The sequence below is a fragment of the Malaclemys terrapin genome, chromosome 9 (genome assembly GCF_027887155.1).
Source record: "Malaclemys terrapin pileata isolate rMalTer1 chromosome 9, rMalTer1.hap1, whole genome shotgun sequence".
In the NCBI taxonomy this organism is placed as follows: domain Eukaryota; kingdom Metazoa; phylum Chordata; order Testudines; family Emydidae; genus Malaclemys; species Malaclemys terrapin.
In genome coordinates, this window is record NC_071513.1 from 5,070,674 (window position 1) to 5,094,646 (window position 23,973).

The following is a 23,973-nucleotide window of genomic DNA, read 5'->3' on the forward strand; positions in this document are numbered from 1 at the left end:
CCAAAAAAAAACCAAACAAACCCCCCACAAGCCAGTGCGTAGGGATATTACCGTGTATTAGGCCGGGGACAGACATATCTCTGAGCATTTTCTCTCTTTCATACAGATTGATATACGTGAAGAACCTTTTAAAAAGGCCTGTGCTGCTGTGTTTTTGCCAAGATCGCTGAGGAACTACTTGGGGAGCCAATCTTTAGATCCAGAACATCATTCAAAGATTCAGTTTAATTTTTTTGGAATAACTTCATTCTTTGTGGTAAATATTGTCATTAGCCAACACTAGCCTAATAGCATTTAGATAAACTGCTCCTCCTAAACTGTGCAGGGAAAGGATCCTGGCGGCAAGAAGCGGCACGGGCAAGTGATGTGCTGGCCGTGGCTTCTCGCCGCCCCCACTGGCCCGGGACGACGAACCGCGGCGAGTGGGGGCCGCAATCGGCCGAACCTGCCGTGTCAGCAGGTAAATAAACTGGCCCGGCCCGCCAGGGTGCTTACCCTGGCGAGCCGCGTGCCAAACATTGCCAACCCCTGAGCTAGAGGAAGCTGCATTGCTGGGCACAATTAAAACTAGAGTGGACCCTGCACTAATAAATGTGGGGTAAGGTGCAACCTTGCATCTGTGGGGAGCATACTGGAGGGCCTAACTGGTCTTCTGTGTTTCTAGGCTTCTCTGATCATTGTCTACAGAGATTTGAGTAATTTTCATCTTGCCTATTTGGCGTTATCCCAACTCTTTTATTTCACAAACTAATCAGAACACAACCTAATCTCTCTTCTTCAGTATAATTTACTGTTTCTTACGGAACATGCATAATACCTGTCAAATTATCATTAAAAATAATAGCAACAATGCTATGCAGTCTTGCAGACTGTTCTGTTGCTTTTTGGAATTTTGTTGCAGTCCAGATACTATAAAGATGGGCACACTAGAAAAGCCTTGATAGATTTTATTTATTTATATTATGGTAGCACTCAGTGTACAAAGTATTGCCTCTGCACATACAAGGCGGCATGGTCTCTGCCTTGAAGGGCTCACAATGTGCTGGGCTTCATGCCTAACATTTTAAGTCATATGCCTCCAGGGCCGGCTCCAGCTTTTTTGCCGCCCCAAGCGGCGAAGAGAGGAAAAAAAAAAAAAAAATCCGCGATCGGCGGCACTTCGGCGGCTGCTCTACCGTGCCACTTCATTCTTTGGCGGCAATTCGGCGGCTGGTCCTTCTCTCTGAGAGGGACTGATGGATCCGCCGCCGAAGACCTGGACGCGCCGCCCCCTTCCCTGGGCCGCCCCAAACACCTGCTTGCTGCGCTGGTGCCTGGAGCCGGCCTTGTATGCCACTGACTGCCTTGTTGTAGGGAAATGGTTGTGAAACTCTCCTGGTCCAGTCCAGGTGGTTGCAGCTATATTTCACCTTTGCTAATTAGGAGAGAGTTTGTCTCTGAATTTCCCACTAACTACATTTCCTAAATAAATAGTGGGAATCTGAATTAAATCAGGCATTCCAAGGTGTTTCTCTCATCGATTCTAATAAACAATTTTCAAACAAACCAGACAGCAAACAGTTGGAATCCCAGTAACCTGAATAACCCAAACTCTTATTTTCTGTACATTTCCATTACAGGATAACAGTCTCGGGGATAAAAGGTTGAACACCTATGTTGTGAGTGCCAGCATTGAAAATGTATCAATTCACCACCTCAGTGAGCCGGTGAATATTATCCTACAGCATATAAAACCAAATAGGGTACGGCATTTTTATTTAATCACAGGCCTCTTCAATTAAAATCAATTTCATCTCTGTTCATCCTTAAAATAGGATTACCTGTCTTGTTGTCCACTTGAAACGTTCTTCCTACTGAACTAATCTTTGCAGGTCAACGGCAAGACTAACAGTTCAAACAGATTTCAGGCTGTCTGTTTAATTCACACAAGTTACCTAAGCATGTATTCCCTTCACAAATCTCTAGCTGGCAGAAAGGGGCACTCCCTCTTTTACCTTGATTTCAGGGAAATCAACACAAGTTGATTCACGCCCCCCCCCCAATGCCTATTAATTGAGATTAAGAAACTATAATTCAGCACTTAGTGCAAAGGAACAGCAACACAAACACAAAAATGCTACACCCAGTCTGGGTGCTGGCATGCAGAAATAAGACTTGATCTGCAGAAGTGCAAGAAGTGGCCCACAGTATACTGATTGTACTTTTCAATTATTAGGCCCTTGGCTAAAATTTTGTTGTGTCCTTTTGTTACAAAGAGCACATGAAAACACACACAGTTTCAGAGAGGAGCCTGCTTTTTATTGCCGATCGTATTAATCAGAAACAACTTTTTGGAGTATTGGAAGGGCAGAAAGACAGAGGAAAGCACTTTGTTTCTTCTTACATCCTTCAGGCTCTACCTAGAAATACTGCATATTAACATTTAGGGTGAAATTCACCCCCTCCTTCTGCACAAAGCTTTGGTAATATTATGTAATACTTACATTGCGCTTTCCATCCATACCTCTCCATGGACTTCCCAAGGGTGGGTGGGTACTTGACACTTCCCATCACTTGACAGATGGAAAGCTGAGACACAGAATAGGTAGGTGACCTGCCACAGCAAGTGCGTGACCAAGCTGGTCTACTGGTCCAGGTCCTGTTGTGCCGCTGTAAGGTCCCTAGTGTAGACATAGCCTAACTCTTACAGAATAAGATAAACATACTGATGGGAGGTTGGGATGATCTAGGAAACTAGTAATGGGAAAACCACTGATCTCTAGGATGCCCCTTTCTAATCTAGCCCAGGTAGGCAGTAAAAGTTGTTACCACCTGAGAGCTTTTGGATGGCACATGTGAAATTGCTGGTACTCTTAAGTCCAGCTCTCATTGGACAGGAGTTTCCACATCCCAAAAACCACCTGCACATTTGGTAACTTTGCTCATGGTCTCAGCAGAGACCCAGGTGTGAATGAGAACAGACTGAACTCCACTTCTATTTCTAGATGGGATACTTAAGTCAGACTTGAGACACATTAACAGGGCAACATGGAGGAAGCTTGCACTCCAACTGGCCATGTAGCTGTTGTTGAACCAAGCAGAAGTCTTTGCCAAACCCAGTTTTTGCCCCTCAGAGTGGAAAACAAATTAGGATTGATCACTTCTCATATAGTCAGAGTTAAAGAGCAGACATTAAAGGGAGTGTACAGCAATGTCACAGCACTCATTTTCCTTTCTTTCAGGACAAATCTACAGAGCACTGTGTGTTTTGGGACTTTATGAAGAACAGTAAGTACTATTTACAAGGGCGCCATATTTTAGCCATCACCATCCTGATGATGCCCTTGGCTACCTAATGTGGCGTCACAAATGCTGATGTCTGTAGTTCAGGTCAAATGCATCCAGGATAGGTGCTTCTTACTGAAGTCTACACCAGTGGGCACATGCCATCCCAGGTCTCATGGCCTGGCGTGGCCCACAGACACGCTTCCTCAGTTTCTCTGAGTTCCCCAAGAATAATCCAATCACAGCCAAACTCTTTGAAACAATAGTTTCTCCTCTTCTAGGGTCTAACTTATTCAATACCATTTAGCATTCACAAACATTCACTTCTGCACACCCCTCAGGGTGAGGCTTGCACAGTCCACCTTCCTAGGACTGTGGCTTTATGTTCTGGCCTCCCCAGTCCATAACTCACCACTCAAACCTAGTCCCTTCCTGGGACTGTGGTTCATAGACTTCTTTTCCCCAGCAGCTTCTTTCAGTAACTCCCTTCCCGAGGGACTGTGACAGGCATCTGCCTTTTCCGGACTCTTTTTACCCAATCCTCTCCTTTATCAGAGGCCTAATTGAGTTATGTTACCCATTTTCTGCACCTGGGGAGACAGGTTATGCTTGTCACAGATGGGCTGGGTTCCATCTTCCCTCAAGGGGCCAGCCATTCTATGACAACCAATATAGTCAGTGTTATAACTGAGGGGTGGTCATCTAGCAGTACTTGTAATGAGGCATCAACACAAATGGTGAAAAGTAAAACTAAGCTAAAAGCAGAGTAAAAGTAAATCTAAAACTAAATTTACTTAAGAATAACATTGATTTGATCAATTTAAGCTTCAAATGTTTAATAAGTAGGTATGATGAGCAGACATGAATAATAAACCCCCTCTGGGCAGGCTAGGCACAAGATTGGGAGTCAGGATATAGATACTGTAGTAATCACTGTATTATAAATGCATAAGACCAACAGACCTGGGTTTTCTGTTCCTGATTCTGACACTCATCCACTTGTAAAATGGGGATAACAATTTCCTCCCTCACAGTAGTGTTGTGAGACCTAATTCATTAATGGTTGTTAAGGAACAATAAGATATTCAGCTAGAAAGTGCTTTAGACACACACAGTATTATTATAATCATCTTCACCTGGGACATGCAAGTGACCAGGACTCATTCAGTGGAGTATGGTTAGCATAAGGAGGTGCTGTTCATTGCTCTAGCTCATTAAACAGGAATGGGGTTGGACAGGTTATCCTTATTGAAAATGCTACCGAAGGTTGCTGAGTATTCATGTTGGGGCTAATTCTGCACTGGTGCAAATCAGGAGTAACTGTTGACTGCAATGCAGCTACACAGGTATAATACTAGGGTCAGTGGAGAATCAGAGCTGGCGTAGGCTCAAACCACAAAATTTGGATTAGGATTCTGAATTTGCAGGAGTGTCTGGATCCAAGGTTTTGGTTTGGCCCATTATAAATAAAGGGGCCTGTCATGGAATTTGGATCAGGGTTCAAATCTGAAAGTTCTCAGAATTCATGGGTGACAGGATCCAGGATTTGGGGTTGGCCCATCTTATTTGTGTTCTGATTTTAATGTGGACCAGCAGTATAACTAATACTTTCTGGTAAGATAAAACAGCTCCCAGTAACAAAAGTACTTCCCTCCCCAAACTCATGAAATGCTCACGGGAAGGGCTAGCTGATCTCCTGGTTAGAAATGGCAGAAAATCACTGTCGATGTACTTAAATCTATTGAGTGTGTCAGGATGGAGCTAACAAAAAATTAGAGTTAGGCTATGTCTAGGGTGACCAGATGTCCCATTTTTAAAGGGACAGTCCTGTTTTTTGGGACTTTTTCTTATATAGGCACCTATTACCCCCCACCTCCCATCCCGTTTTTTCACAGCTGCAATCTAGTCACCCTAGCTATGTCTACACCGGACCTGTGTCGCCGTAAGGTCTCTTATGTAGCTGGCTATGCCGAAAGGAGAGAGCTCTCCTCCCAACGAGTGGCTGTAGGTTGTCCACACCAGCCAGTGTCCACACCTTGTCAGTGAAGCTTCTGTCAGTCAGGGGGGTGGTTTTTTCATACCCGACCAACAAAAGTGCTAGTGTAGACATAACCTTGTACTGCAAACAATACTAAAAGAGCTCCAAAATGCTTCAGAAGGGGGAGGGGTTGCTTCATGTCAGTCTCCAGTGAGCCCCTTCAGCCATTCATCTCTATCTGGAAGGGTAGGCTGGTCCAAAATAGGGCCCTTGAAAGGGGGGGGGCAAATAAAGGGGAGATCACTTCTTTCCCCCTAAGAAGCTTTACATATCATGGTTTTGCAATGAAAGATCAACATTCTTCTCAGAGTTACCCCATTAAGTTAATGGTGTCATTCTAGTGTAGCTGAGCATGGAATTTGGCCCACACTTTCTGCAGATTCAGGAAGACACCGGTGTACTGATTTACAATCAGCTCGCATTTGGGAGCTAATGCTAGAAATTTCTTCTTCTTTTAACTGATAGTTTAGATTCTGAATATGTGATACCAGCCACATAAATAGTTATAAATAAGTCACACCAGGAGAGATCTGGTCTCCAAGGAGAATGTTTGACTCCCCTGACCTAAACTGTTCCTCCCCACCTTTCAAATACTTACCGTGTCCCTACCTCCTTAGATGTAATCTAGCCAACCTCTCTCTCTCTCACTATAAATATGTAGTACTAGAAATATTTCTTCATTCCCCAAGTTTCAGCCGTACAAGTTTAGAGATTCTAATCTCCAACAGCAACTCAAACATGTGTTCTTGTGTGAAATCTCATCATCCATGTGTGCTGTTAGCTGACCCTGCGATCTGTACTAACTTGAGCTCATAATCACACCTCCTGCATTTTTCAGAGCTATAAATTACTGGATATGACTAACTAGTTAAAAATCCCTTTCTGTATTGTACAGATGGACTGGGTGGCTGGAATACATCAGGGTGTGAAGTGAAACACAGAAATATGTATTACACAATCTGTCATTGTAACCATCTTACCCATTTTGGAGTGTTGCTGGTAAGTACTCCATGAATCATCTCCGGAAGACACTGATGGCACTACACCAAGTCATCACTGGACTTGTGGGAGACATCTTCGTTTCAAATTAGCTTTTAGAGAGCAAACTGTATTTTGCTGGAAGTAATACACCTCTACCCCGATATAACGCGACCCAATATAACACGAATTTGGATATAACGCAGTAAAGCAGTGCTCGGGGGGGGGGGGGGACTTCGCACTCCAGCGGATCAAAGCAAGTTCGATATAACGCGGTTTCACCTATAACGCAGTAAGATTTTTTTGGCTCCAAGGACAGCATTATATCGGGGTAGAGGTGTACTAATAAAGAAAGCAAATAAAAGTAATTTTTAAATTAAAAAAGAAACTGAAGTCCAATTGCACACTCAGTACAAATTCATTTCACAGCAGTTGTCATTGCATCTTAGCTTTCATTGCATCTTTACAATTTTCCCTAATGAATATTACTGAATTAGCTGTTGTATTGGGTTGTATGGTAATGTTAGTTAGCTGCCAACAGCAACTAATGGTGTTCAGTTTCCCTGAGAATGTCACTAATGAAACTCTCTTAATCTAAAAATGTATCAGCATTATCATCTATTATTTACATAGCACCAAAAGTGTGTTAAGTATTTTAACAAAGTTCCTGCCCCAAAAACCTTAATATCAAAACAGACCATGTACAAATGAAGGACTGAAAATGGTTGCAACAAAAAGCGAAGTGATTGGGGAATTCTGAATAAACTAGGCAGCAGATACTAGCAGAATATCCTCACCCTGACATAGGAGAACCTGCATGGGGGAAAACACGTGGTCCATTTCCCTTTGGTATGTGCAATGTAAACACAAATACACACCTTTCAGAGTAACAGCCGTGTTAGTCTGTATCCGCAAAAAGAAGAACAGGAGTACTTGTGGCACCTTAGAGACTAACAAATTTATTAGAGCATAAGCTTTCGTGGACTACAGCCCACTTCTTCGGATGCATATAGAATGGAACATATATTGAGGAGATATATATACACACATACAGAGAGCATAAACAGGTGGGAGTTGTCTTACCAACTCTGAGAGGCCAATTAATTAAGAGAAAAAAAACTTTTGAAGTGATAATCAAGCTAGCCGAGTACAGACAGTTTGATAAGAAGTGTGAGAGTACTTACAAGGGGAGATAGAGTCAATGTTTGTAATGGCTCAGCCATTCCCAGTCCTTATTCAGTTTGAATAAGGACTGGGAATGGCTGAGCCATTACAAACATTGACTCTATCTCCCCTTGTAAGTACTCTCACACTTCTTATCAAACTGTCTGTACTCGGCTAGCTTGATTATCACTTCAAAAGTTTTTTTTCTCTTAATTAATTGGCCTCTCAGAGTTGGTAAGACAACTCCCACCTGTTTATGCTCTCTGTATGTGTGTATATATATCTCCTCAATATATGTTCCATTCTATATGCATCCGAAGAAGTGGGCTGTAGTCCACGAAAGCTTATGCTCTAATAAATTTGTTAGTCTCTAAGGTGCCACAAGTACTCCTGTTCTTCTTTTTGCAAATACACACCTGTGATTAAACTAACTGGCCCCTAGAGGTCATCATTACTCTCCTCAAATATAGATGCAAGAGCCCTCTCTGGTAGTAAAAATGTTACTTCTACAAGAAGGAAATTTGAATGTTGTAGATTTCATGCAGCTTGTTGTATTTCTAAATCAGGGATTGGCAACCTTTGGCACAAGGCCTGCCAGGGTAAGCACCCTGGCGGGCCGGGCTGGTTTGTTTACCTGCCGCGTCCGCAGGTTCGGCTGATCGCGGCTCCCATTGGCCGCGGTTCGCTGCTCCAGGCCAATGGGGGCTGCGGGAAGCGGCCGCCAGCACATCCCTTGGCCCGCGCCGCTTCCTGCCACCCCCATTAGCCTGGAGCAGCGAACCGGGGCCAGTGGGAGCTGCGATCGGTCAAACCTGCAGATGCGGAAGGTAAACAAACCGGCCCGGCCTGCCAGAGTGCTTACCCTGGTGGGCCACGTGCCAAAGGTTGCCAATCCCTGTTCTAAATAAAATAAGTCGGACTGAACCAAATTGTAAACTCACTGTTGTCCATTGCCATTCCGGTTACAGACACTGTAGGAACTGTTTTGACTGCATGATGTCTACACTTCTCAGTACAAAAGAAAACAAATTACTCTTGCTTGGTTCAAAAGTCACATATAAAGCATATAGCAGCAGGTTATGGCAGGCAACAAGATTCATGTCATAAACATCATTGGGAACTAATATATGGGAGTGAGGCCCATTTTACTGAGTGTTTTTCACAGCCTGGCTCTTGAAAGTACTTTTAACTTGGTGAATCCTCCCACACTTCAAAGCATCTGGCATATGTCTCCATCCCCCACTTTCAGCAACCCCCATTTTAACAAACGAGAGTTTCTTCTACAAAATGCGTGTCCATTAAATATTTTTTGCTGTATTACTTTAAAAGCTGCATTGAAGTCTGAGGGGCAATGAGAATGATGCTTTTGCAACTTCTTGGCAATTAAATACTGGATATTTTCCCTGTCTTTGGTATTTCATTACATTCTAAAATGAGTCGTTTGTAAAAATAATAAAAAAATTTAGAAAAAAAATGAATAGAAACTGCTCTCTTTCCCCAGTGTGAAAATGTAGGAGGCAATTGTATTTTTTCTGCATGACGTAGGCCAGTTATGAATAATGACCAGAATTCTTTATATTTTGACTAGGACTTAACCCGGAGAGAGACAGATGGTGTGAATCATCGCATATTAACTCTGATAACCTATGCAGGATGTGGAGCCTCTGCCCTTTGCTTGGGGGTAGTGCTGGTGATGCACCTAACTCTTGAGTAAGTTGAATCCTTTCTTTTATTGTTTTTTCCCCCCATGCAGAAGCAATAATGACCTCCACAGTCATTACAGGAGTTTTCAGTAACACTGATGCTAGATCAATCAGACACAAGAAGATGATGAAAGGATGATTTGAATATCATACAGTGGAAAAGTGGTGATATAAAACTTCATGCTTCAGAACATAAGACAACTTCCAACTAATGGAGATTAGGAAGCAATTTCCCCTATGAACATGTTATTCCAAAACTGCCTACTGCCGTGTTTCTTTCACCTTGCTCTGGAACATCTGGTACTGACCACTCTTGGAGATATGATATGGGCTGTATTCAACCACTGGTTTGAACCAATTTGGCAACTCTTGTGTTCCTAATATGCTGTCATTGTTCTTGCATCTGAATATGGTATCATGGCAAGAGGCTAGAATATCTTGTATGTTCAATGGTGGTCCCAATCTTTATATGCAGTGTTAAAGGAGGCAGAAAATAAAAGATCGTTCCTATTAAACACAGCCTTGAAATGTAGATCTCCTCTTGAAAGTGACAGGTAAAAATGGCACCTGTTATTTAGAGTCATATCTTCTTACTTGAATAACAAATATAAGTTTTTCCTACTTGTAACCCTTGTTTGCACTGTAATGCCAACACAGGTAAAAGAGAGTAAGTGGGTTATTCTTCACTTTGTGAAACATCCACAGAATTGTTTGCTAAATTCCAGTGAGTTGCTCAGATTTTACAGATGGCTTAATCTGAAGACAACAGGGTTGCATAGATTAACCAAGAATCTAATTTGGCCTGCTGGTTATGGTGCATGACATGGAAAAAATATAGCATTTTCCAGAACCCAGAAGAGTTTGCAGGGCTTGCAACTAGAAAAGCCTCCTCTTTATTTTTAAACTAAACATATCCAGTATTTGGAAATCATTGAGATACAATAGTCATGGAATCCTACAATGATATTTGTAGAGACACTTCTCAGAGTAGAAGCTCACATTTACTCCAAAGTAAGATAGGAATCCACTTCTTTTTGAAAATTACAGGCCAGTAAGCACCTACAGCCTGAGATAGGCACTGACAAAGCTGAATAAAAGAAATAATTTTCCTTGATCAATACAGATTTTTAAATGTATGGGAAAAGTCTCCAATAATGTAGGGCCTTATGTTATCCTGAAAAAATGAGATTATGAGAACGTAAGAATGGCTATGCTGGGTCAGACAATGGTCCATCTAGCACTGTGTCCGCTCTTCTGACAGTGGCCAGTGCCAGATGCTTCAAAAGGAATGAACAGAACAGGGCAATCATCAGTGATCCATCCGCTGTCATCCAGTCCCAGCATCTGGCAGTCAGAGGCCTAAGGAAATCCAGAGCATGGGGTTGCATCCCCGACCATCTTGGCTACTAGGTTCATCAATGGCTATCCTCCATGAGGGGTCCGACAGATTTACGATGAGGCCTTATTCTCAAAGGGCAACATAAAGGGCTCTGAGTGTAAATGTGTATCCGGTCTGCCAGGAAGGGGGATCACTCTGCCATTGCGGTGTCTTAGCCCTGATCTACGCGGGGGGGGGAGGAGGATCGATCTAAGTTACGCAACTTCAGCTACGTGAATAACGTAGCTGAAGTCGACGTACTTAGATCGACTTACCGTGGTGTCTTCACCGCGGTGAGTCCACTACTGCCACTCCCCCGTCGACTCTGCCTGAGCCTCTTGCAGCGCTGGAGTACAGGAATTGACAGGAGAGCACTCAGGGGTCGATTTATTGCCCCAATCAATCCCCGCTGGATCAATCGCTGCCCGCCCATTCGGCGGGTAGTGTAGACATACCCTTAGAGTGCTGAAAAGATATTCAACGGGGTGGAATAGAAATACTCATATGTTTTGTGTATTTTGATGAACTAAAATACCAACTGAATGATGATGAAGCAAAGTTATGGAGAACTATAGGAGGCTCTTTTGGAAAGAAGTGTTTGTCTACATGGGGATTCATAGGGAAGTTACTGTGAAATAGCTAGTGTGTAAATTTAAAGCATAATAGCTATTCCCCACTAACTAGAGAGCTAGTGCACAATAGATCTTCAGCAATTGTTATTCCAGGCTCTTTCCATATGTAGAAAACCACAAGAATTAATTTAGACTGAAAAAAAGGTCACAATTGTATAGTAGCATTGTAGATTTTAGACCTCCATTTCTTCTTGCTTTTTCATTATTTTTTTATTTGTCTTTCTAATTTAAAAGTCTGTCTGCAATCCTTTCAGTTTCAAGGAGTTCCTTTCCATGTGTGGATTTTTCTCTTCACTGTGTTTTTGCTATTTTATTCTCCTCAATGTACATTTGTTTGTATATGTAAACCTCTCAAACAAAAGGTGAGCTGACACTTCTGGACTAGACACTATGGGCCAAATTACCAGAAAAGTGCACATGCAGTTGCAGTTACTATAACTGCTTGCAAACTAGGTGTTTTTGTGCACAGAAGTACCTATTTAAGCATCTAAACAACTATCCTTTGCTTAGCATTTGAAAATATTCTTTTGGTGTGCATAATCACAATAACAGAGCATGCATTTTTGTGTGCACTTTAATATACATACACACCTGAAAATCTGGTCTTGTACTTCTTACCTGCTCACAGTTATAAGGAATAAAGTGCCAATGCAGGATATACTTACTATTTGATGGATGGTAAGAGGTGGTAACTCCTCATAACCACCTAAACAGGTTCATGTTCTTTCCCCATAGAAAGATTAAAAAGTAAATCTTTTTAAATTTGTGAAGAGGAAGGATGGTGTTGTGTTGAAGACACTGGAATAGGACTCAGGAGACCTGGACACAATAGGGAGCTCAGGCAGGGCAAGTCACTAAATCTCTCTGTGGCTTAGTTCCCCCATCTGTACAATAGAGCTATTTACACAGTCCTTCTCCGATCCTTTGTCTGTCTTGTGTTTAAGTTATAAATTCTTTGAGGCAAGGTGTGTCTTTTACTCTGTGTTTCTATAGTGCCAGCGCAATGTGGCTCTAATCTCAGGAGGGGTCTTTAGGTGCTATCATAATACAAATAATAATATTGTATTGAGTAAAACATGGGCTATGGCTGTAAGACAATGAAGTTCTTTGTCTTTTCCACTCACTGCAGTCATGCCAATTGTAGAATGCTCCCCGGAACATGGATAATATATATTCTCAGCCTTTGCAGAATGGAAACAGCAGGGAATTGAATTCTATGTTACTGGAATAAATTAGTGTGTAGGGTATGCCCTGATGTTAGATACTAGGGGAGTGTTTTTAATTAAAAACAAGTTTTTATGAAGCTTAGTTATAAGTCACTTAGGCTATTGAATACACATTTTTATTACCTCCTGCTAGAGAACAAAATGTGATAACCTTTCATTAATTGGCAGCAAGTGCAACTGCACAATGACAATATTGGAAAAATTCATTTCTTTTCACTTTTATTTTAGCAAGCTTCGCAGAGATTATCCTTCAAAAATCCTGCTAAATCTCTGCACTGCACTGCTGATGCTAAACCTGGTATTCCTGGTCAATTCCTGGCTGTCGTCATTTAACAACCATGGCCTGTGTATCACAGTGGCTGTGTTCCTTCATTATTTTCTGCTTGCAGCCTTCACATGGATGGGCCTGGAATCTCTTCACATGTACTTTGCTTTCATCAAAGTCTTCAGTATGTACATTCCAAACTATATACTGAAATTCTGCATTGCTGGGTGGGGTAAGTAAGCAGCTTGTCTCTCTTGATATCTGTGCTTGGTATACTGCTCTAATGTAGGCTTTCCTCATGTGAAAATGCACTGCACCCGTACAGGAAAGATTCCTTAGCCCAGACAGGTCCTGCTGACAGCTACTCCTGGACATGGGAGTGTAGCAGATAGTCCTTGCCGCTCCTTTTCTGCACACACATACGGCCATGTGGCTCTGTACTGTGCCTGCAAGGCAGTATCTTCATGGGTCGGCATCACCCAGCCCTGCTTTGCTGGAGCAAGACTGTTATTGGACCCCTCCATGGATATACAAAGAGAGAGGGGACTTAATGAGCTTCTTTCCCAACCTCTTGTGTGCCTGCACAGGGATCACTCACAATGAGGGGTCCTAGTGATTCTGTGCATGCCAGCTGCCTGAATGAAGGCAGCATGGGGGCAGAACCATGGCCCGTCTCCATCCTGTGGCCAGGTAGAGGGGGATCACTCTCTCCATCTCCCAGGACAGTGTCCTGTAGCTGCCACTCCAACATGCACTTCCAGGGAGCCCTGTGAGTGAATGCTGGGTCTCACTCAGAATATTTTTGGGGGACTCCGGCAGCAGCATGGCCCCGTCCCTCCAAACAACTGGGCACCAAAGGCATCATGTAGCCATTAGTAGGGAAGACTGGCAGAAAGGGGCTAACAAGCAGGTTTGCATTAAAAAAGGGCAGAATTTGATGCAATGATTGTAGTTCTGTTGAGCTGCCTGGATAGTTGCTAAACTTAGTGACTATTTTTAAATACCACATGTACATCACCATCTCGTCATTAGATTTTGCACACAACTACGCTGATTATTAGCCTTACAAGAACTCTTGTTTAGGCACAGCTCTTAGCAGTGGTGATGTCTGTAACAATCCTTCTGGCAAACAACAAAAACAGGAGCTGAAAGGAACATGGTAAACAGGAAAGGAGTGGCACTGAAGATTTGTGAACAAGTACTGTTTGAAAAATGTCAACCTCATTAGACTGTTACACAGGGTGCTACTACAAATTTGTCTTTTGCCATTCTAAGATGTTTCTAATAATTAGTAAGGGTTGTGTCTGAGCTATTATTTTAGCAGAGTGGATCCCTTCTGGAGATGTTTGAGAACTCAAACATTTTGCAAACAAAGACATTTTATGCCTACCCATCTGCAGTTTACATAAATAAATAAAGGGACAATCCTGCTCTGCTGCACACGATTTCAGCAGAGCCTTCAGGTGTGTTATTGAGAAGAGACCTTGACCTACACATCTGTATCATTGCTGTAATTATTAATCATGGATTCTCACACCCAGAAGAGATTAGGAGATTGGATGTCTCCCACTTCCAGATTTCCTTTTTTTTTTTTTTTTGGGCTTAAATCTCTCTCTCTCTCTCTTATCTCCCCTGCTATTAGGGATACCAGCTGTTGTAGTTGCTACTCTCCTCATTATAAATGTGGACTTTTATGGCAACGGATCAGTTTCTAAAAACCAGAACTCATTCACTTTTTTGTAAGTATATTTGAAGGAATTGGTCCAACATCTTGTCTCCTTTTATTTCTTCTAGTTCATGCTAATCTCCTTCTCTTTACTTTGCCACTTTGAGTGTCAATTCCTCTTTCTTTGTGGAGAATCTCTTTGCTTCTGGAACACATTAACATAGTCTCATAGACTCTTAAGGCCAGAAAAGACCATCATGACCATGTAGTCTGACCTTCTGCGCGTTGCAGGCTGAGGTCACAGAACCTCACCCACCCACTCCTGTAATAGAGGACCCTTAACTTTTGGCTGAATTACCGAAGTCCTCAAATCATGATTTAAAGACTTCAAGTTACAGAGAATCCACCATTTACACTAGTTGAAACCTGGACTGACCCTTGCCCCATGCTGCAGAGGAAGGCAAAACAACCCCATGATCTCTGCCAATCTGACACAGAGAAAAATCCTTCCCGACCCAAAATATAGTGATCAGCTGGATTTGAGTATGTCGGCATGACCAGACACTTGGGAAAGAATTCTCTGTAGTAACTCAGAGTCCTCCCCGTCTAGTGTCCCATCGCCTGCCATTGGGGGGTTTTGCTACTAGCAGTTGCAGATTGCCTACAATGGCATGTAGCCAGTCTCATCATACCATCCCCTTCATAAACTTGTCAAGATCAGTCTTGAAGCCAATTAGGTTTTTTGTCCCCGGTTGTCCTCTTGGAAGGCTGATTGGAGTAAATCAAGACATCAAACATATTCCATGTGTTCAGTGAAATCTCTATAAAAATAATTTGGTCTGGTGTTCCACATGCTTATGTTAATTCCCCAGGTTTTTGAACTTTTCTCATTCCTGTATCTCCTTTGTCATTATCAAACCTCTCATAATTTTGAATTCTTCAGTTAGATCACATCAACCTTTCTACTTTTCCAGTGAGAATAAGCTACTCTTTTAGCCTTTCTTCTGAAATAGTGTTTACATCAGGAATACTCCCACTTGCTTTTTGCCATGCTCTATCTAGGACAGTACCATTCCAGTAATAATAAATTGTGTATTTACAAGCTGACCAGATGGGGGAAGCCCATAGCTATGGCATCTCATGATCAGAACAGGGAGGGAATTATGTATCAGAGGCACTATTACTACCACACTGGAGCAAGGGGGAAGCAGGAATCTGCTACTGACACAACATCTGAGGAAATTCTAACCAATGCCCATCCATGTGCTGTATTGATAACAGAATAGTTCCCTAATTAGTTATTTTCAACTTTCTATGTTCTTCCCCTTTCCTGTAGTTGCTGGATTCAAGATGATGTTGTCTTTTACATCTCCGTTGTTGCCTATTTCTGCTTAATATTTCTGATTAACATAATGATGTTCATCAATGTTCTTCTTCAAATTCGTATCGTGAAATCAAAGCAGCAAATAAAATCCAAGAACTGGAAGCAGGGCTTTCTCCATGATCTGCGGAGCACGGTCAGCCTGACATTCTTACTCGGCTTAACCTGGGGTTTTGCCTTTTTTGCCTGGGGATCAGCAAGGATTTTTTTCTTGTATGTCTTCACCATTTGTAACACACTGCAAGGTAACTTCTGTATGAGATGCTGATAGCAATATGGTGTATTTTTATCAGTTTATGGGTGTGATATATAAATACATTCAGATTGTCATCTTACCAACCCAAACTGGGGTGGTTAAGTAGTTTTGTTTGTATCATTTGGAAGTTTGGAGAGTTTAATAATAAAAATCCTTTTGAGTTAGTGAGATATCATCCTGAACTTTATATATCACTGCCACAATTCAATACTAGTATGTAAGGACTTGTGGTAATGCCTTTGAAATACAGGTCCCAATCTATGCCCTTTTCAGGGACACTGACACAATCCATTTCATCTGGGCATAGAAATGCATGCTTGGATTTTGCAGTGACTAGCAGATTGCCAAGAATGTCTGCCCTAATATCAAATCAGATGGGGACTCTTTTAGTAATCTGTTAACTCATGGGCATTAAGGAAGAGAAAAATAGCCCTCAATAAGTTCTGTGCTAATATAATATAGGCTGTGGATCTGCCTCTCTCAAAGATTCATAGACTTTAAGGCCAGAAGGTACCATCATGATCATCTAGTCTGACTTCCTGCACATCGTAGGCCAGAGAACCTCACACATCCACTTCTGCAATAGGCCCATAACCTCTGGCTGAGTTACTAAGTCCTCAAATCTTGATTTAAAGACTTCAAGTTACAGAGAATCAGCCATTTACTCTAGTTCAAACAAGCAAGTGTCCCATGCTGCAGAGGGTCTCTGCCAGTCTGACTTGAGGGAAAATTCCTTCACAACCCTAAATACAGAGAATCAGTTAGACCTTGAACATGTGGGCAAGGCCCACTAGCCAAACTCTGTGCTGTATATGATATGTCTGTGATTGAAGAGAGCATGAAAGCTTCAGAAATGAGGCAGGAGGCTGGGGAATCAATATGAAAAATACAGATTTTGTGTTCCTTCTTCTTTTAGGGCTTTTTATCTTTGTATATCATTGCCTGATGAAAGAGACAGTGAGGAAGCAGTGCCAAGTGCACTTTTGCTGGGGGAAGTTTCGGCTCAATAATTATTCTGGTAAGACACTTAGGTTTATTGTTTTGCTTGACTCATTTTTAAGCTATTAATGGCATAAGAATTAAAATGGAAATGCTTTTGTGACACAAAAGTACTGCTCCTATTCTGGCATTTAAGATTGAGTAAGCTACAGTGAAGGATCAATTGCAGTATATTTTTACCTAATAATTTCTCCTAAAATATCTGAATTGACTTGAATATGAAAGTGCTTAGTGTTGCTGTCTTTATATACTGCACTTCTGTGGCACTTGCCATCGAAGGTTCTCAAAATGCTTTACAAATACACCCCTTACAAGGTCTGCCACTGATGTCACATCCATTCTACACCAGAAAGGTGAAGTGTCCCAATGTACAGGTTTTCCACAATTCCCTTGCTACAGTGGAAAAGTGTTAGGTTTTAACGTTCCTCCATGAATTCTTCATAGATTGGACCTTGATTAATAGAGTCAATAGCTAATGTGGTGACGGGGTGACAGCATATAGATACAGGACAGATTTACGAAACAGTTTCAGCCTCACCTCTGAAACTGCAGCTGCAATGGTTTATTGCATGTACAGATGGTATTTTTATACAGAATTCAATAATTACAGCAAATGCAGTTTGCTTATACAAATCTGAAATTTTTAGCATGCAAAAATCTTCGGCATATTTTTAAAGGCTGTGTAATGGGGTCAGCGCCACCTCTCACAAGTGCCCCTCTGGTCAGGTGCACGTGCTTGCAGTTTCTCCGTTTGTGATAATGGGGTGGTACCCACCACCTCTCACAAGCTCTCCCCTTGGTTAATGGCTTCTTTGGCAGGTCTTCAGTGGTTCAGCCTTCCAGAGAAGTCACACACACTGTCTGTAAGTGGAACAGAACAAACCTCTTCCAGGGGTTTACCCTCTTTTGGCCCTACTCTGGGGCTGTACCCCCAGGGCTTCCTCCCTGGGGGCACTGATTTCCTGCAGCCCTCCCTGGGCTCCATCCCAGCAGCCAGCCAGGAGCTCCATCCCAGCAGCCAGCCAGGAGCTCCATCTTAGTTCCCCTGGACCCTGCCCAGACTGAGCTGTCTGTGGCTGTCCCTACGGTACTTTCAGCCAGCCAGGAACTCTCTCTTCCAGCTCCAGGCAGTAACTGACTGAATCGGTCTCTGCTGCTCCTTTTTATATGGCCCTCCTGGCCCCTGATTGGCCATTCCTGCAGCCCCTCTAATTGGCTGCTTCTGCTGCAGCCACTCTTAGCCGCTTGGAGGACTTCTCTTCTGCTCCTCTCTGGGACAGTGTGTGATGAGGAGGCAGGAGTTGTAGACCAAGCTAGATGAGCAAGCATCTCAGAGAGGTGATTAGGAAAAAGCAGAAAGCCTACAAGGAGTGGAAGATGGGAGGGATCAGCAAGGAAAGCTACCTTATTGAGGTCAGAACGTGTAGAGATAAAGTGAGAAAAGCCAAAAGCCATGTAGAGTTGGACCTTGCAAAGGGAATTAAAACCAATAGTAAAAGGTTCTATAGCCATGTAAATAAGAAGAAAACAAAGAAGGAAGAAGTGGGACCGCTAAACACTGAGGTTGGAGAGGCGGTTAAGGATAATCTAGGCATGGCCCAATATCTAAACAAATACGTTGCCTCAGTCTTTAATGAGACTAATGAGGTGTTCAGGGATAATGGTAGGGTGACAAATGGGAATGAGGATATGGAGGTAGATATTACCATATGCAAGGTAGAAGCCAAACTTGAACAGCTTAATGGGACTAAATCGGGGGGCACAGATCATCTTCATCCAAGAATATTAAAGGAACTGGCACATGAAATTGCAAGCCCATTAGCAAGAATTTTTAATGAATCTGTAAACTCAGGAGTTGTACCATATGATCGGAGAATTGCTAACATAGTTCCTATTTTTAAGAAAGGAAAAAAAAGTGATCCGGGTAACTACAGGCCTGTTAGTTTGACATCTGGAGTATGCAAGGTCTTGGAAAAAATTTTGAAGGAGAAAGTAGTTAAGGACATTGAGGTCAATGGTAATTGGGACAAAATACAACATGGTTTTACAAAAGGTAGATTATGCCAAAACAACCTGATCTCCTTCTTTGAGAAGGTAACAGATTTTTTAGACAAAGGAAATGCAGTGGATCTAATTTACCTCAATTTCAGTAAGGCATTTGATACAGTTCCACATGGGGAATTATTAGCTAAACTGAAAAAGTTGGGGATCAATATGAAAACTGAAAGGTGGATAAGGAACCGGTTAAAGGGGAGACTACAACAGGTCATATTGAAAGGTGAACTGTCAGGCTGGAGGGAGGTTACTAGTGGAGTTCCTCAGGGATCAGTTTTGGGACCAATTTTATTTAATCTTTTTATTACTGACCGTGGCACAAAAAGTGGGAATGTGCTAATAAAGTTTGTGGATGACACAAAGCTGGGAGGTATTGCCAATACAGAGAAGGACCGGGATATCATACAGGAAGATCTGGATGACCTTGTAAACTGGAGTAAAAGTAATAGGATGACATTTAATAGTGAAAAGTGCAAGGTCATGCATTTAGGGATTAATAAAAGATCTGCTCCAGGAAGTATTTTGGGAAAGTTCTATGGCCTGTGTTATACAGGAGGTCAAACTAGATGATCACAATGGTTCCTTCTGATCTTTCAATCTATGAAATTTTATTTCTCATTTTATTGAAATCTTTCTCAAGATTAATGTCACTTTTTTTGGGGGGGGGGGGGGGTTGGCTAGGCACAATGTAGTCTTGGGTGTGTGATTATATATTAACACTCAGAACATAGACAGATGTAATAGACATATTTGAAGATTTACAACAGGAGGACTAACACACCGAAAGGAATAAAGGCAGAAGAGGAAAGTGTGTTGCAAATGTTCTTACATGCATCACAGTATATTATAAATAGTGTTTAAAAAAGAACACAGGAAATTTTATTTTATAGTTATGCAAATAATTCACCAAAGAGACAGTCTATGGAGGAGCTGCTAACGAAATATACTTAGAAGAACACAAGAAAGCAATGGGACAATTACATCTTTTGGGTTGCTTACACTTCAAAATCAGGTTTATCAACACAAGATCATTTCCATCTGCAATAAATGCCAACAAAACTCCAGCCCAGAGTGACCAAACTGTAATATATGTCTCCACCAGAGACCCACTCAGGAGAATTAGTATATATGTTATATAGTACTGGAAACATTTCCCCAATGTACAGAGATTGATTCCTGTGTAGTGTAGTTGTGAGTGTATTACACAGTACCTATTTCCAAACTCTGCTACCTCAGGAAACCACTCGGAGTGCCATGGAGTAATCAGCTGCATTTCATGATATAGTGACCTAACTAACTGCACCCAAAATATTATCTCTTATATGTCCTTTTATTCCCAAACTCACCACTCTGTAATTTCAGATTGGAGCAGGGCAGGAACATCTGCTGGATATAAACCAAGAAATTTAGAGCATAAACTATCATCGCATTCTTTGAAATCAACCAAGTCTCTGAAGTCTAATGCAACAAGCTCAACTTCCAATGGTTCAGGCTCCTTACCGGAGACATCTTTGGATATGGACTTGAGAGCAGGTAAAAGGAAAGTAATGTGCACCTTCGGGGGAGGTTTAGGTTGGATATTAGGAAAAACTTTTTCACTAGGAGGGTGGTGAAGCACTGGAATGGGTTACCTAGGGAGGTGGTGGAATCTCCTTCCTTAGAGATTTTTAAGGTCAGGCTTGACAAAGCCCTGGCTGGGATGATTTAGTTGGGGACTGGTCCTGCTTTAGGCAGGGGGTTGGACTAGATGACCTCCTGAGGTCCCTTCCAACCCTGATATTCTATGATTTTTATAAAATCAGAATGTAACAAGCCCAAGCTGTGGAAATAGAAAAATGTTGCTACTGTGTCTATGTCAGACTCAGACTTCAGGCTAGGGTTTCTGTTACAGCCAGCTTCTGCTAGGCACAGCAGAGTTGGAAGGTTACCAAAGAGCTGGCTATCGCTTCCTGAGTCTCTACTCAGACTTACCGCTAAGTACAGACGGGGGCTATTCTAATTTATGCCATCTGACAAGAGTCCTCAAGAAATTGCAGAAGTGAATTCTACTCTGGGTTCGCCCCCTTCCATTCCCAACACGTTACATATACTGGGGGTTGCACAGGAGTGAGCTTTGCCAGCTCTATGCCAATTAGGGGCATCTTCAACCCAAAAGAATCCCAGCAGGAGAGTTACCCCTTAAAGGGGTCTGATTTTCAGAAAGTGCTAAGCACTCACACTCCAGAAAAGGAGTCTAACGTTTGGCATGCAAAATCATTCATCATTTTTGAAACAGGCCTACTTTCTTTCTCTCCCAAGGAAGTTAAAGCATAGTGATATTCTGTTCTCCCTCTTATTTGGAAAGGTTTGTTGTAATGAGAGCATTACATAGAAATCTGTATTTTTAAACTTGTAAACAAGGGAATCAAACCATGGTTACTGAAAATGATCCTTTATTCATTTTGCCTAGCTGAGGTGCAATACAACCCAGGCTCTGTAACTCCATCTGCTTATCAGTGAAAACATCCTCGGGCAAGAAGAATATCACCTGTGGATATATAACTGCACAGTACGCAGAAAACTAAGTTTTTGCAGTGATACCCAACCTATTTTTTTCTGCTTAGTTGAAGACTGTCTATTTTGTGGCCTGTACAAATAAATGTTTATCCTAGTATTTATTTAATTATAAAATAAGCATTCTGAAGATTGTTATAGGGCTAAAGTCCTGCTCATGCAACCCTTTTGGCTTCAAGGGGTTGCATTCCTGCACATGTGGGGAGAATTTGGCCCTCTCGTGTGTGTGGTGGTTGCAGTATCAAGCCCCTGATGTTAAGTCTTGATTTCATAATGGAATGCTGCTGAATGATGATGTATGTGACACAAAGATCCATTAATGATTTTTGTAACTGTCTGATTTAATTGTTAATTAGCATCAGCATATCAAACCATTTTCGGATCCAAAAGCTATACTTAACTTACAATTAATAAAATGCAGAACTGGTAAAAAACATAGGCGTGGAGTTTCCCAGTAAGAAGAGCATGAAACAATAACCCTGGATGTATAAAAATGTCTCATTTTTAGGGAGTGGCAAACCTTATGGATTGTGAGGCCATGTCTACACTATATACTTTGGTCGATGTAAGTTAGATCAGTGTAAAGCCGCTGCAGTTAGTATATTGCTCACACGCATGCTGAGACTTGAGTGGCAATTGCACTCTGGAAGCCTGCAATGCCAGATTGCTACTGGTCAGTGGAAAATCATTTTGGAGTTGGAAAATCCAGTGAGGGCTGTTGCCATGCAAGTGTGCAGGGCCATTAATCATCTCCTGTTATGCAGGACTGTCTTGGCAATGTGCATGGATGGACTTGGAGCTATGGGGTTTCTGACCTGTGTTGGGGTGCAGGGCCGCCCAGAGGATTCAGGGGGCCTGGGGTCTTCGGTGGCAGGTTCCAGGGCGGAAGGACCCCCCCGCAGACGAATTGCCTCCGAAGACCCGGAGCGGAAGAGGCTCCGGGGGCTTGGGACCCGCAAGAGTTTTCCGGGGCCCCCAGAGCGAGTGAAGGACCCCGCTCCAGAGGCCCCGAAAAACTCTCGTGGGGGCCCCTGTGGGGCCCGGGACAAATTGCCCCACTTGCCTCCCTCCCCCCCCCCCCCCCCCCGGGCGGATCTGTTGGGGTGACAACCAGCCCGCACATCCCTATTTGGCACCAGTCCATCGTGCCACAGAGTACATCAACAGAAAGGGCTATTTTGATATGGTTATGCAAGTGTTGGTGGATCATGGGAGACGCTTCACGGATATCACGTGGGCTGTTAAGGGAAGGTGTATGACACTCGTATCTTTAAGAACACAGGACTGCGCTGACACTTGCAAGCAGGGACATTCTTTCCTGACCGATGGATTACTACTGGCAATGGTGAAATGCGAGTAGTGATCTTGGCTGGACCCAGCTTACGCCTTGCTCATGAAACTATACACCAGCAACCTTGACAGAATCAAGAAAAGATGGCTTTGCAGGTGCAGAATGACAGCTGGGATGCTGGCATTGTTTACTCACAAGACTGGATTGAGAGAGAAAAATATCTCAATGGTTACAGCTACCTGCTGTGTCCTACATGGTATCTGTGAGACAAAGGTAGAAAAGTTTCTGCTGGGGTGAAGGTGGAGCAGCTGTTTGGTGAGTTGGAACAGCCAGATATAGTGGACATTATGTGGCTGAGGGTGGCCTAGAGAAGCACCTTAACCACCAGCCACAGTAACGTGGTATGGTAGAGCGTGCTCTGCCTGGCCCTGTAGTTTTGAGGGTGGTTAGGAACTGTGGAGTGCTTGGTGTACATGCAAGAATACCACACTATCTTTTAATGCACCTATGAATTCTGTGGTGCTTGCTGTACATTATAATTATTACACTGTTTTTCACTGAACCTATGAATTCTATGGTCCTGTACAATTACAAGGAGTAGGTGCTTTGAGTGGCACTAGGCATTCTGCAGTATACGTTGTGAAGTAATAAAGATGAATTAATTTCCCCCAAATAGACATCTATTTTGTACCAAAAACAGTGTAAAAGAAGAGTGTGCAATTAAAACACATACTTCTAAAATAAATGAACAGAACAGAACTTTGAAACTGGAAAGGCAGAAAACTTTCCTGTCCATTTCAGCCTCACATACACCTACAATGGATCTCACAGTGTATGAGATGCTGTCCTTACTGTCCTCGGGCGTGAAGAGGTAGGGGTTTAGGCAGGTGACCCCCTGATGCCACATGGAATGTTGAGAGCGGAGTGTAGGGAGGTGCTAAAATGGAGTTCTTCATGGATTTCAAAGAGAAACGAGACCATGATTGTTGGACCTGTAGTCAAAAAGAGTCTGCAGCATTTGTGTTTTCTGCCTGAGAAGCCTCATTATAACCCGGTGCAGCTCCCTCTCCTTTTCCTGATGGGATTTTCTCCAGTCCCCTCTTTCCTCCTCCATGCTGTCTGCC

General features: G+C 42.6%; 1 protein-coding gene across 1 annotated transcript in view; it reads left to right on the top strand.

Moving 5' to 3' along the window:
• ADGRG4 (adhesion G protein-coupled receptor G4) overlaps positions 1–21,658 on the top strand; it is a 60,326-nt gene extending 38,668 nt beyond the window's left edge. Inside the window, exons 11-21 of the mRNA XM_054039648.1 lie at positions 107–256; positions 1,620–1,742; positions 3,222–3,267; positions 6,198–6,301; positions 9,033–9,154; positions 12,612–12,880; positions 14,291–14,387; positions 15,651–15,940; positions 16,868–16,969; positions 20,368–20,538; positions 21,455–21,658. Coding sequence (XP_053895623.1) covers positions 107–256; positions 1,620–1,742; positions 3,222–3,267; positions 6,198–6,301; positions 9,033–9,154; positions 12,612–12,880; positions 14,291–14,387; positions 15,651–15,940; positions 16,868–16,969; positions 20,368–20,538; positions 21,455–21,504 — 1,524 coding nt within the window. The 3' untranslated portion in view covers positions 21,505–21,658. The remainder of the gene's footprint in view (positions 1–106; positions 257–1,619; positions 1,743–3,221; positions 3,268–6,197; positions 6,302–9,032; positions 9,155–12,611; positions 12,881–14,290; positions 14,388–15,650; positions 15,941–16,867; positions 16,970–20,367; positions 20,539–21,454) is intronic.
• The last annotated feature ends 2,315 nt before the right edge of the window (positions 21,659–23,973 follow it).